This window comes from Danio aesculapii, chromosome 5, assembly GCF_903798145.1.
Source record: "Danio aesculapii chromosome 5, fDanAes4.1, whole genome shotgun sequence".
NCBI classification, from domain to species: Eukaryota; Metazoa; Chordata; class Actinopteri; order Cypriniformes; family Danionidae; genus Danio; species Danio aesculapii.
In genome coordinates this window covers 50,632,365-50,648,097 of record NC_079439.1, presented here as the reverse complement: position 1 = coordinate 50,648,097, position 15,733 = coordinate 50,632,365, and the positions used below count along the sequence as shown (strand labels likewise).

The following is a 15,733-nucleotide window of genomic DNA, read 5'->3' as shown; positions in this document are numbered from 1 at the left end:
ATTCTACTCTAACCAAACCATTACAGTGGGTAGCTGGCAACAGTGTTGGTCTAGATATGGTTAGAAACATGTTAGTCAAACACTGGCACATACCATGCATCAATTCTCAATAAAAAAAGTTGCAAATAATTATAAACAACAAAAATAAAGTCAGCAACACAGAAAATCCAAAGGATCCAATCTTTTATTATTGTAATTATTATTTACTTAAAAAAATCTCAAGACAACAAACTTTTTTATTGTCCTTAAAACTTAGCAACAAATCCACAACCTGGGACCATGTGTATCATATTTTTTGTCATTCCCTGTTATGATTTCTGTGCACATGTTACCTAACTGAGGTGATTGGAATGTAATGTTTTTATGTGTATAAAAATTGCTTAGTTGCCAGAATACTGTTTGCATCTGTACATTATGGCAATATGCAATATCCAATTAATAAATATACTTAAATAAAAGTAAGAAGTTATATGAGGAGAGGCTAACAATGTAGCTTTCAAGTACACAGTTAAAGATAACAACAATATAACTTAAAACAAAGACTTATTTTAGAAACCCTCAAAAACATTTGAACACTTACTCATTGTAGATTCTTAATTATGGCTTAAAACATATCAGACTCTGTATCTGAATCGATATACAGAATGGAGCACACTCTGAAGTAAACAAATCAAACACCTGTGGCTCCCTTAAAGGGCCAGGATTTTCTGAAAACTTTTTCTAACAATTTTGTGTTTAGAATAAGACAGCCTGCGTATGTGTGTGTTAATGCCTAAATCATTGTTTTCTGCCTTAATATACATGCACTTCTCTATAAATAGCAACATAAAGCATCAGAGTAGATGGGGCAGTAACGATTAAACAGTAATTTACCATTTATTGTCGCAGTTACTATCTGTAATGAGCACATAAAGTAAATTACTGTAATTTATTCTTTACAATGCACAATTTCATACAAATCCTACACCTTTTACAGTAAAAAACTGGTTCCTTTTATTACAGCAAAACACTGGCTATTTTACAGTTCTTTACTGTACAATCTACAGTAAGGGTTAACAGCGCAGCATACATTAGGCTCAATTTGTTAAAGAGTGGTTGAGAGAGTGTGAGGCATTTTTTAGGCATGGATTGGCCACAACAGAGTCCAGACCTTAAAGGTGCTGTATGTAAGTTTTTGACTCTTCTAAAGCATAAAATAACATAATATGTTTACAGATATTTAAGAAACATGCCAAGTGAACATACAAAACAATGCTAAAATCAGATGTTCTGCTTTAAAAATGTACGTTCCGTGCTGGAATGTCTGTTTTTGTTTTGGTCCTTTTAACCCGGCCAATGCCAGTTTAGCCAATTATATTAAAATGACATTCAAACTCACATTATTAGCACAGATTAAAGTGTATGCCTGTGGTGATGATTGTCATAGTTTTCTGTTGTTCAACTGCAAGAAAAAGATGCCGTTTTTAAAATATAAATTTCAGGTGTTGGTTAGAACAAAAACTCCTTTTAATATGGAAAATATTCCTTCTATCGCATGCCGTTGCTGTTGTTTAGAACACAATTTAAAACAGACTTAAATCAGCCTTTAGGCTTGATAGTTGTCTGTTCTTTAGTTCGCTGGTTTTTTGTCCGGGGGAGCCTGAAGCGCCTGCTTGAAGGCAGGAGAGAAAACAGTCTGAGCAGGGTAAGAGGAATCCTTAAGAATAATGCACCTTTAAGAACTTTAGGATGTGCTGGAGAAAACTTTGCGCATCAGACCACCATCAAAACAAGATCTTGATGCGAAACTAGCAACTATGAAAAGTAATGAATGTTGTGACTTTGCAGATAGATACTGAAATGATGCCATGGTGAATGCATGCTTTAATCAAAGCTAAAGGCAGTCCATCAAAATATGTTTGTGACTTTTTTTTTTATATGGGCAATGTAATCCTTTAGGAAATAAATATGTATGGCTTTGCCACACTTCTCAGCTCAGAAGTTGAACTTTCAAAACTGCTTTTTCAACTTTCAATTTCTGATTCTTTTTAACAGATTGCAAGTGCTTTGGTATGTTCATGTTATTGCCGCTGTTAGAACTGCCTGATATTTCCTTAATTTTTTATAGTTGTTTATGTCTTGTTAATTTAAATTATATCATAGTGGTTTGCTGGTAGATAAGTTTACCCCATATGATCTAGGCAATAAATAAATTGCAGAAATCACAATACATTGTGGTCTTCCAGTCACATTTTCTAAGTATGTGTATTCTACTTTTTATTTATTTATTTAAAAATATCTATATAATCTATAAAAAAAGGACACAGGGGTGTTGTTGCAGGCTGTTGGTGTCTGAGCAGTCAATCTTTATTTACAAACCTAAATAAATTAAAATCCAGGAGTACAAGTTCACTGAAAGGACTCATAGAACTTAACCATATACAGTACAAGAACAGAAAAATCACAACCAACACAGAGGTGTTTAACTACTTAATGAGGGCATAGGGGAAGTAAATGAGACACAGTGGAACAGACTGTCTTTAATATATATATATATATATATATATATATATATATATATATATATATATATATATATATATATATATATATATATATATATATATATATATAGCAAGCATGTTATTTTCTGTTGGTCTTGCTTCTGAATGATACACAATAAAGGCATATTCCACTAGCAGGGGTATATTCACAACAACCAAAGGTGTAGTGATGACTCTCTGACTGAGTGTGGAATCAAGGGAGTTTTGATCTTCATTAATTCCTATGAGATTTCAGCAGAGTTATCATTTTCATGGATGAGCTAAAGTATTCAAAGCTTATTGAGCTCTATTTTAATGATCTAACTGCAAAGTCTAAAATGGATAGCATAAAAGCACCAAGGGCGTGTCTGAATCTATTTCTGCTATTTTAAGGATTAAAAAAATGGTCTGTGCTCCGACACATGGCCTAAAAGTGTTGTCCTTATTCTCTTAATAAATTATTGGCACGTTTTTTGAGCATAACATGCATTAAACCAATCAGAGTCTCATCTCCCATTCTGTGAGTCAGTGCCATGGTGAATTTGCTATTTACATGGTGGACTTTGTAAGTGGAAAAACGGAATGCTTCAATAGCGAGAAAACTGTTGAAGACCATCTACGGAACAAGCATCTTTAATTTGGCCTCTTACTTTGGGATTAAGGAAATGCACTCCACAGAAACATCCATTTCATTCCTAATTAATTTCGTAATTTTGTTTGTTAAACGCAAAGATTTGTTAAAAACTATTTCTCAATTCGGTTCTAATTTCCATCAAAGTAATAAATGAACAAAAATAACAAAGTGTGGTCAAACGTTATATCCAAACACACTTCCTATTCCTATGCATCATTTGGTGACAAATCTAGCCCATGAATCCACAAAGTGGCACAAATGCATTTGCTATTAAAAATAATCTGTCCTGGTCTGAAAATAGTAAAAGAACACTTGCGCCATGCATGGCGCTGTATAGAACCGGGTGTATGATCCCATTATCAAAGTATGAGGGCCCATTATCAAAGTAGTATGAAGCAAAGTAAAAGCCATTTAAGCATGCCACAGCATGTTGCATGTCACACTTCCGGTTGTTCCAGTAGTGATCATGTGTGGAAGAAGCAGTGCTGTATATCATCCAAAATGCATTAAATATGTTAAAGCATCTTGCTGTAGGTGTTTCCCTGTTTTTCTATAAATCCAAACCAGAAATTGAGGGTGTGTGACATCATTAGAATCCCTAGTACTTCATTATTGGTTAATCATTTGTTAATAAAAAGGGAGAATAGTAATACACTAACCTACATACTTATTGTAATTCTAAAATAATTCTTACAATTATAATTTTAATTAATCCAATATTTCCTTCTGAAGGATTTGGTTCATATTTGATTTGAGTCATTTCCTTGAGTTAAAGCAACCAAACTGCATGGACTGAGTACCATCACTTGCTTTGTTATTTGTTCATAAAGATGTCCTGTTCCAAATTGTTATAGAAATTCCCATATAGGAATCTACAAATCAGGGTGTTGTGTCAAGAGGTGTCAACCTTTCTTTCAGTATCCGAACAGCGAGGCTGTGGCTTACTACAATGTGACGGTGAGGAAAGAATCGGGGGAAACCAGCAGTCAAACCAGCAGTTTCAAGGTTAAAAATCCATCTCTCATCCTGATCTTGTCTTATTCTGCATACAACATCAGCATCAGGGCTTTTAACAATGCTGGATCATCTCCTGTTTCCAGTATAATCATTGAACGAATGGATGAGTGGCAAGGTACATTCCTTTCATATTGTGTAACATGAACTCTGGAAAGCATCAGCATATTATACAATACAATACAGTAAACATACATTTTACAAAGATGTTCATGCAGTGAATTACTTTTATCCATTTAGATTCATTTGGGCCATTCAGTGTGAACATTACGAGCAACAACAGTTTCAGCCTGTCTTGGAACAGCTCCGTCTCAAGTGTGTGTTACTCTGTGGAGTGGTGGGCCAAAGGACAGATACCTGCTTTCCAGCCATTCTACATTAAGGGGAACCACAAAGAAATAACTGCCATAACCAAGAACAGTACTGTTCCCTTTTTTTTTTCCTTATAAAGCTGGCTGAAATAAATCAATATACCAAAACGAAAAATTCATAAATATCGTGATTGTGGTCTAAATATATTTAAAAAGTTGTCGACCTATTTAATATTCATATTTCATATATATTTCTTAGGTAAAAATGACTTATTGGTTATACTCTGATCACTTTAGCAGACATTGATTATTCAACTGATTCGAATGCTATCGCTCAATTGAATAGGTATCAGCTGATAGATATGGGCCAGTAGGGGCCTTCTGCATTTACTGGTAGGCTCAAAAGGCTGCGATCGTCCATCCGCATGGTTAATCAGCTATAGATCACATACGGCTGTGGTCGGAATTTAACTAGAATTATTTGTATTATTTATTAAATTTCCCATTAATTGTATTTTATTATCGTCTACCCCTACCCATCCCTAAACCTAACCATCACAGTAATGTAAAAAAAGATCTGGAGTCTTCTCTATTAGTATAGCTGATTAACCACATGGAGGGATGATAAAAAGCCTTCTGAGCCTACAAAAACATATCATTATCTGATTTATTCATTCACATTGTGTTTTGAATTCCAGCAATGTTCCATGTTTAATCCTTAATCCTTTTTTGTTTGTTTGTTTTTTTAATGCAGCTTTTCAGCCCTATACAAGATATTATTTCTTCTTGCACACCAGACCAGACCAAGACACCTGCAACATGAAGGTTGTGAACAACAGTGAGACAACCTATGGCAGAACCCAAGCTTATCTCACTGAAGGAAGTGAGTCTAACTATTCATACTAATATTTATTCTACTTACGCTGAAGTATGCTGAAATAAAAACACAGAAAAGTAATTTCCTGGCTGAAAAAAATGTTTATGTATCATAATTAAATAACCAGTGTAAGTAATCCTTGCTTACCTGATTTACTGCTTGTTTACCTGATTGACTTTTAGACTACAAATTAAATATATAATTATATAGTAATAATAATATCTGGTTGCAGTCAAGCAAGCTAAAAATTTAGGGTAAAATCCTGAAGATGTACATTATTTATAGTCCAACTGTTTACATTTCCCCACTGATTTGTGCTACTTTTGTATAGTTCAGTAACTGTAATAGATCAGAACCAATATGATAGATGTATGTTAAGAATAAATTGGAACTTTTTGGAATTTCAGGTCCTATTCGTGCTCCTGGGAATGTGAGCATTTTGAATATTACTCAGCATTCGGCAGTGATAACATGGAGCCCTGTGTCCGAGGAAGACCTGTGTGGATTCTTAAAAGGCTACTACATCTATTACTGGAACACAGAGGACATAAGTGAAACATGTGCGTATATAACTCATCATAGTTAAATTAGCTTCAGACAGACTTGAACCTTTACCTGTTACAGATGCAAGAGTTTAAAGTTATTTATTTATTTATTTATTTATTTTGTTTGGGGGTTTTTTCACTTAAATTGTGTAATGAAAAGATTCCAGTTTCATTCATCAACAGCATCCAGAATTATATAAAAAAATCAAAGCTAATGCAAATTATTCCACCTCATCAGTGTCACTGTTCTCTGCGTTATTGTTTGTGTATTATGCACACTCTTTTAAAAAAGTACAAAAACTGTCACTGAAATGGTAAGGTACCTTTTCAAAGGGTACGCTTTTGAACTTCATGTGTACCCTTTGAAAAAGGTACTCATCTCAGTGAATTAAATGGAAAAATTTGGATGAAAATGTGAAAAGTATGCGCTCAATTGAGTAGGATAAACTTTTTGCCTAACAATATATTTTTTTTAATAAATAAAGTCCAGTAAGTGCATCCAAAAAGTCCAAAAAGATGAATTTGTTTTAACAGATGATGTGATAAAAATGAGAGCAATGGGACGACAGAAATGAACCAACTTGCAGACTGACCACATTGTAAATCATCTGAAATGTTGTTTTGATTATTTTAAAATCCCATAGGAAAAGCCAATCATCAAAGTGGTTCAGTATTATTACTTCCCAACACTGAGCTGCTGCATTCCCAAAGTGTGGTCTCACACTCCAATAAATACTGTGCATTCATTGCATTTCGTCTTCATCTTCTAAAGTGTGCAAATCATTTTTTTAAGATTAAAAAAAGTCTCACATTGGCTTCTTCTTAGTTACTCCCAGGGCTGTTTATATCAAAGTTGATATTTGTTCGCACCATGTTGGTGTTTCGTAACATCTAGTTATTACGAAGTGGGTCCTTAGCCCAACGCTCAACCCCCAACCTGGAGAACCAGGGCATATAAACAACGGACAATTTAGCTTACCCAATTCACCTAAAGCGCATGTCTTTGGACTTGAGGGGGAAAGCGGAGCACCTAGAGGAAACTCACGCAAACATGGGGAGAACATGCAAACTCCACACAGAAATGTTAACTGACCAACCACTAAGCCACCATGCCGCCCCAGTGGCTTCTCCTACCATAGCTAAATCCATGCTTTCTTTTTGATATTTGGCGCCAGTTTAACAAAAAGTGACGATTTTGTTCTCAAGACTCGAATTAGCTTCTTTGGAATGAAACATAGCTAGTAACAGTTTGTGTACAGTCATGTGAAAAATTTGAATTCCATTTTTCCATATTAGAACATAATAATACAAAAAGTCTAGATGTTGGTGAGTCTTAAATTGTGGAAAATAAAACATTGGATCAGCAACACGTGACATATTGCACTGTGCCATTATTTATTTATAAAAAATAAAGCCAAAATGGAAAAGTCATGGGCGTAAACTTTGGACACACATACTGTTAACAGAGGAATAGAGAGGGGACGTTGCCATATATGTACTTCTAATCAAATGCCTTTAACTATCCAATCATCAGTAAGTGTAAACTCCTCTAAAAAAGCTAAAGTTTTGTTAATTTATTTGGTCTGGAGTCATCAGGTTAACACATTGTCAAGTTGGAAAAACATCAGCAATGAGCTTAGAGAAAAGGCTGTTGCTTCCATCAATCTGGGATGGATAATAGGTTCCATCATTCCACAGTCAGGAAGTTTATTCACAAGTGGATGACATTCCTAAGAGACAGCAGTAATCCCTAACCATAATCCCAGAAGTTGACATTCAAGCAAATTCAACCCAATATCAGGAAATAGCAAACGATCCAATAGATTCACATCAGGTTTCGGTTAACATGTTAAATTAGAAAGTTCATAAAGGTACAAATTATAAGACAGGATAAGTATGGCATATTTGGAAAGATTGCCAGAAGAAAGCTGCTACTGTTAAAAAAAATAGAAGTATGGTTTAAGTTTGCAAAGTTGCATCTGAACAAACAGCTTTAGAAAATGTCATTTGAACAGACAAGACCAAAGTTGAGATGTTTTGCTTTAACGCACAATGCTGCATTTGGTGAAAGGCAAAAAAACATATACTGCACTACAGACTAGACACCTCATACCAAAGGTCAAGGATGCTTCTGGAGCGTTGATGATCTTTGGCTTGTTTTGTAGCCACAGAAGCTGCACACAACATAGTCATTGAGTCAACAAGAACGTATTTGTTTACCAAAGTAGTTTTCAGCCAAAATATAATAGATACCTACGATTTTGAAGCCATACAGCACGCCTGGAGCTAAAGCTTGGCCAAAATTAGGTCATACAATGTGACAGTAATCTTAACACCAGCAAATCTACAATAGAAGAGCTGAAAACCAAAAGAATAAAGCTGTAGCAGCAGTTCAATTAAAGTCCAGAGCTTGTCACTGACAGAAAACGATGCTGCTAAAAGTGGGTTTATATATATATATATATATATATATATATATATATATATATATATATATATATATATATATATATATATATATATATATATATATATATATATATAATATTTAATATAATATTTAAACCCACTATATATATTTAAACCCACATGTGTGTGTGCGCGTGCGTGCGTGCTTGCGTGCGTGTGTGTGTGTGTGTGTGTGTGTGTGTGTGTGTGTGTGTGTGTGTGTGTGTGTGTGTGTGTGCTATTATATTAATTAATTAACTGCTATTAAAATATATTATTAATTAATCATCTCTTCATACAATTTATTAAGTTAAATTAACAGGCCAGTAGCCAAGGGGGATTCGAGTGGTTCGAAAGACCAAAAGTTGGATTAGGCTTAAGTTTTTAATTTAAAACAAGTTTTAACAGATAAAAAAAAAAAAAAAAGGAATGATGGATGATAATAAATTTGTATTTTAAAAATACGTATCTTTTCATAATTCTTTATTCTAAATATTCATTATTTATAAATCTGTAGTATAAAACTTTACGTTCAAATAGTAGGAAATATTTTTGGTACATCAAAAAGTGTGGTTATGATAACCATCCGACAATACAAGATAATACATCAAAAATTAGTTATTGAAATGTCACTAAAATGTGATATTTAATACCTCATAATCAAATAGAAATTGAGGGGATAAACTACAAAAAGGTTCAGTTTCCAGAAAAACTGGAAATATGTTACATATGAACGCATATTCAGCCTCTCACACGCAGCAGGGAAAGACTTAGCCAATCACAATGTTCATATGTGTTTGTGGGCGGTGCGACTCTAGGAGAGAACATGATTTAACCTTTCTGCATGTCTAGGTTACTATCGACTGCGCAATTTTTTTTAAGTGAATTAAATCATTAGTGGGAACATTTCAATAGCTGACGGGACGCGTCCACTCCATCCATGCTAAATCTACGCCCCTGCTTTGACTGATCATTATACGGTCTCTTTCAACATCTAAAGGCAGATCAATGTAACATGAACTGCCCATCAGTACAAACATGCACTACTTTGCAATACAAAGTACATTTTATGCATGTGATTTGTATTAAATGTAATTTTCTGAGGAATAACATTTAACAATCAACAATAAAAACATGCTATGTAAATCAGTCAAAAGAACTCATAAAACTAACATTGTAGTCAAATCTGTTTACCCTGAAACAAATATTGTCATTAAATATACTCAAAATGAATTCAATTGCACATTTAACCATTCATATTCCAGAATAAATGTACAGTATAGGTCATAAAACTGCTTTTGGTGGAAACATGAGCGATGAAAATGCATGAAAAATGTCTTGCCTAAAATTAGTGTCAAAAATTCATGTACTGTATATGATCTAACAGCCACAAAATTTATTAAACTACAGTGAGTTACCGGTACTCACACTGTGGGGGAAGTGAAACACAATAATGAGGCTGGAACTGTGCTGTTATCGCTAGAAAATCGCATGGCTCTCGGCCAATCAGATTAAAAAACCATAAAAAACTTCTGTGTACACTAAAAAAACGGTCAAAAGACTGGCAGCAGGGCTTCCAGAAATTTTCGGTTGAATTAGATAAAATAACCATGTAACAAAATTATATGCAAAAACTAAAAATACAGAACATACTTTACTGTCAAAATTCATTAAATTACAGTTTATTACTGTTGATAATTTGCATTTAAACTGAAAAAAAAATTGGGAAAAAATGGTAATTACTACCATTTTAATAATTATTACTGCAGTTATGCAGATTATTGCTGTTATTTTACTAATTATTACTGTCAATATATAATTTATTATTGTAATTATACACATTAACTAATGTGATTTTAAAGATTATCACTGTATAACAGGTTATTAATACAATTATACAAATTAATGTGATTATAATGATTATTACTGTAATTATGCAGGTTATTACTGTAATTATACACATTAATTAATGTGATTATATAGATTAATTCATGTAATTAAGCATGAAATCTCTAAATATTCCATAAATTCTTCCACTTTCAACATATTTAAAACAGAATTTTTTTTTTAAAGAATAATTTAAAAAGAACAAACAGGTGCATACAGATAATCCCAAGTGTAAATGTGGCAAAAAAATAAAGGGGTCAAATGCGGCAAGACAAGGGAAAACATGTCATAAGGCTCAAGAAACAGTTTAAGACTCAGCAATGATGTGTCTGTGTGTGCTGAGTTTATAGTCCTTGAAATCAGTCTATAACGATCTTCTGGCTGTGTGTGTAATCAGTCATAATTAGGAACCCGGGTAAGCGAGGTGCATGCTTTGGTTTGTAGTTTGTTAAAGTAGCATGTTTTACAGAGAAACACTGTTATTTCACAAACTTTTCCTAGATTTTTATGATCGAACACCATCAATAAAGTGACTGCACTAAAATTTCAAGAGAAAAAATGTTATTTAAAAGAATTCTCTCAATTATTACAATTAAACACCTTTAATAAAATGTCAAGACATGCTCATGGTTGTAATTTAACAGTTTTATTTTAGATCAAAAACGTCTGGAAAAACAACAAACGAGATACAACTGATTAAAATTCTCACAACTTTAAGATTACAGTTGTTGCATTTTATTGAATAGTTTTTATGTAAAACATGTAGAGGTTTAAGATATATGGAATAATTCAGTTACAAATCTTAAATGAAATGGAACTTGAATGTGAAGGGGATGCTGACAAATTAGTGCAGATCCAAATGCAGGTTTATTACACAGAGATGGTCAGGCAAGCAACAGTCAACACAGGGGCAAACAGATGTATACAGGGAATCCAGAGTCATGGTCAAATAACAGCCAAATGGTCAGTCCAAGCAGCAAACCACATAAACAATAAACAAACAAAGCACAGCAAAAGAAAGAAACGCATCATAATGTTCACAGTAACAGCATAACAAGACTTAGCAATTGGTGTGTGCGTCTGTGCTGCTTTTAAAGTCCATGTAATCAGTTCATAACGATCCTCCGACTGTGTGTGTGCAATTAGCGGAATCCGGAACAGGTGCATGTGAGCGGAATTTATCTATTTTATTTATTGAACGGATTTGATTGTAATAATCTAGGAAAAGTCTGTAAAATAACAGTGTTTTTCTGTAAACATTTTAATGAAAATATCTGTAGATTTATTATTTTTTGCACTTTATTTCAACAAAGAAATTTTACCGTAATTTTATGGTTTTTGTTTGGCAGCCGTAGCTGCCAGTCAGTTGACCTTTTTTTTAAAGATTTAAAATTTTTTTTTACAGAGCAAGTAATTACAATTTATTACTTTAATTTTACATAATTTTAAATGTACTTCAAAAAAACTGGAAAAAACACTAAATAATACGCCAATTATGTTGTATAAAACAGGAAAATTTCTGTAATTTGTCATTAATTTTATAGTACATAAAATAACAGTCAAGCTGTTAATTTACAAATATTGTTTGTAGTTTTTACGGACTTTTGAATATAATTTAAAATAACAGAAAAAATACTGTATAAATAAAACTGTAATTTCCTTGTATAAAAAACAAAAATGTCAGTAATTGTTTTTAATGATAAAGTACCTAAAATGACAGTCAAACTGTTAATTTAGAAAGTTTGTTTGTCGTTTTACTAAGTTTTGAATTTAATTTGAAATGACAAAAAAATACTGTAAAAAATTTAGAGATATTTTTTGTAAAATTAGGGGGTTTTTTTTACAGTGTACTAAAAACAATTTGACTGAATTTTTGTTTCATAATAATCTGTAAATAGTAACATAAAATTATGTGTTACTCTCAGAAAATACAGAACATTTCCTTTAAAAAAAAACAACAAAAAAACGTAATACCAAAATACAAGCAATAACTATAAATTTAATGTTAGAATTTTTGCTAACACTTTAAAATAATGTTCATTAGTTAATGTTAATTGATGCATTTACTAACATGAACAAACAATGAAAACATTTACTACAGTATTTGTTCATGTTAGTTAACGTTAGTTAATTAAAAGACAGTTGTTCATTGTTAGTTCATGTTAACTCACGGTGCATTAACTAATGTTAACAAGCATGGACTTGGATGTTAATAATGCATTAGTAAATGTTCAATTATGATTAATAAATGCTGTACAAGTGTTGTTCATCATTAGTTCATGTTAGTAAATGCATAAACTAATGAAATTTATTGTAAAGTGTTACCGAATTTTTTGTTACAGAACATATCTGTAAAACAACAGGTATTTCACTGTATAATGAAAAAACTGGAAAATTCTGTAAAAAAAATACAAACTATTACCTGTAAAATAACGTTTATTTTTTACAGTGTATATATAAATATCAAATGGTATATACCTTATTATAAAATATAATAAGGTACTACAGCTAGTAACGATGTATTGCATTTTATTCAGGAGTTAATTTTGAGTGAAATTTGATATTCAATAGTTTAACTATAAAAATGATAGATCATTCTATAGAGAACCTTACATATAACTACACATTTTAGCTTTAATTTAATGGCAAACATTTTATAAGCTTTTTAAATACTTTATTTATCTATTTATTTGTAATTTTCTAACATTTCTAAAACCATTAAATGGCATTCGCTTTTATTATGTTATGATGATGATATGTTTATTGGCAACTGGAAAACAGCTCAAAAGTATGATTTTATAATATTACATTCTGGGTGAACTAAAAAAATCAGGAAATATTTCTTTCCAGTTTATATGAATCAGTGACATACACATGGAATGGAATTTTTTACCTTTTTGTTTTTTTTCCATCTTACACCTTTACAGCCATCGAAGTGAATCTCAGCATAAACAGTCATGAGCTGCTGAATCTGGAAAGCAGCAGTGCATATAGAGTGGAGCTGTCTGCATTTACAGTGGCAGGAGAAGGAGAACGCAGTGATGTTAAGCACTTTGTCACAGATCAGCCTGGTAAACTTGAATAAATCTTATTATCATTGAGCTACCTGCCTTACAGTTCAGTATACTTAGTAAATAGTACAAGTGTGAGAGAATGTGGCTGTCTCAGGAGATTTGTTTTCTAACTGCACAGATTGAAAGAATCAAATATGTATTGACTGCATGTTTCATTCCAGCAGATTTGACAGTTTTGAATGGCATTATAGCTGCGATCATTGTGGGAATACTAATTCTTCTAATAGCGGTTCATGTCAGCTGTCGGATTCTGCACCGGTATGGACATGCATTCAACCTTTAAAATTATACAACAGCATACACTCAATCACTTCTGTAGAAATTAATATTAATTAGATTTTTTTTTACAGAGCCAAGAAACTGCTCTGGCCTAGTATACCAGATCCAGAGAAGAGCAATGCTGTTCAAAAAATTGAAATTACCTATGAACTGGTAAGCATGGGGCAATGCAATGACAGAGTAATACTTTCTTATATTTTATTGTCATGAAAAACTATTTTCATATAGTGATCTTGATCAAATATATTTAATTATTCATGTACATCTACAAATATTGCTAACACTTTATAGCTACACACTGTGGGCCCTATCATACACCCGGCACAATGCGGCGCAAGGCGCAATGCAATTGTTGTTTGCTATTTCAGCTCGATGCAAGTGTCATTTTGATGTTTTGCACCACACTGTTTAAATAGCAAATGCATTTACACTCATATGTGCGCCCATAGGCGTTTTGGTCTAAAAAAGGAGGTGTGTCAAGGCAAATTGCTGGCACGTTGCTATTTTGAGGAACTAAAATAGAATGCACAATAGACCAGCTGAGAGCAGGTCTAAAGTCCAGCGCAGAGTGCGTTAGTTGTGCGCCTCACTTAAACATTGCTTAATACACACAGGATGTACATAAATACAGGGCTTAAAGTATTTCGGCACCGTGCCGGATCTCCAGCGTGCGGCCGTGAAGGAAAAAAAATATATTATTTAAAAGCCTGCGCATGCGGTTTAATTAGGTATGCTCAAAATAATCAATCATCGCTAAATAACATTGAAATGTATCATAATATATTGTTGTTGTTATTTTAGCCAATTTTATGTAATTGTATTTATTTCTGTATGTTTAACATTTTTTGTAATTATATATTTTTAACATAAGATTGCAAACATTTATTGTTCATTTGATACTAAACCTTGTCAAGTTTAATAAATTGTCATTTATAAGGGATTTGTAACACATAATTAGCCCTCATTTTATATTAGGTCACACAACTGCATGCAGTTGAGATAATAAAGCATTTATTTACATGCATAGCCATCACTATATGCCTGAATAGTAAAATATATAAATGTTGATTTGAATAGTTTAATAATCGTTAACTCATTCTGAATGGTTCTAAAAGCCACCAACTACTCTTAAATACAAATGGTTCGGAAATAATGCAATACTGAAGTAATTCATTTATATATGCATATGAAAACACAATTATTAAGCTCATTACACATGTACTTTTAAGTCAAAAATACAGCATTTGTAGCTGTATTTATAAACTGCTGTTTATAATGTTGGTTAATGTAGAGTTAATGCTTAACAAATAAAGAACTAACAATTTGCTAATTCTTAGTAGATGATTCATAGTGTGTAGTTGTTATAAAGTGTTACCTAAATATCTAAATACAAATATCTACAAATAATAACATATTCATACAGTACATGTATAAATATGAATTATTCATTCAGAAAAAGCTTAAAGAGCCCATATTATACATGAAATAGGGTCATATTTAGGTTGTAAGGGTCTCCAACAACAGTCTAATATGCATGCAAGGTCATAAAACACTTTGATGGTCTTATAATCTGCATTTATTTTTACCTAATTATCCCAACGACTCCCATATGAATCGTTCAGCGATTCATTTGTTCCCAACCCCCTCCTCAGCGCGAAGCTAATCTGCGCTGATTGGACCGATGACAGCCTGCTGCGATTGGTCGACAGTGACAGGCTTCAGCACGAGACAGAGTGAAATGCCCAGCTGGTAATCAACTATATAAAAGTAGTCACAGTGCACACGCGCTTCATAGTGTAAGGCTTTTTTCACACACACACACACACACACACAACAAGCGACGCGAGTCTCTTTCTCTCTCTCTCTCTCTCTCTCTCTCTCTCTCTCTCTCTCTCTCTCTCTCTCTCTCACACACACACACACAACGCTCCTCAGAAGAACTAGGGAAAGCGACGCGAGTCTCCTAGCCTCTCCCTCTCTCTCACACACACACAACGCTCCTCAGAAGAACTAGGGAAAGCGACGCGAGTCTCTCTCTCTCTCTCTCTCACACACACACACACACACACAACTCTCCTCAGAAAAACTAGGGAAAGCGACGCGAGTCTCTCTCTCTCTCTCTCACACACACACACACACACA

At 33.1% G+C, this 15,733-nt stretch overlaps 1 protein-coding gene across 1 annotated transcript in view; it reads left to right on the top strand.

The window, feature by feature from the left end:
* The window catches only part of LOC130229558 (uncharacterized), a 32,658-nt gene that overhangs the window by 12,167 nt on the left and 4,758 nt on the right, over window positions 1-15,733 (top strand). Inside the window, exons 9-15 of the mRNA XM_056458428.1 lie at window positions 4,075-4,288; window positions 4,411-4,590; window positions 5,236-5,364; window positions 5,766-5,918; window positions 13,166-13,309; window positions 13,477-13,570; window positions 13,663-13,744. Of these exons, the coding sequence (XP_056314403.1) occupies window positions 4,075-4,288; window positions 4,411-4,590; window positions 5,236-5,364; window positions 5,766-5,918; window positions 13,166-13,309; window positions 13,477-13,570; window positions 13,663-13,744 (996 nt within the window). The remainder of the gene's footprint in view (window positions 1-4,074; window positions 4,289-4,410; window positions 4,591-5,235; window positions 5,365-5,765; window positions 5,919-13,165; window positions 13,310-13,476; window positions 13,571-13,662; window positions 13,745-15,733) is intronic.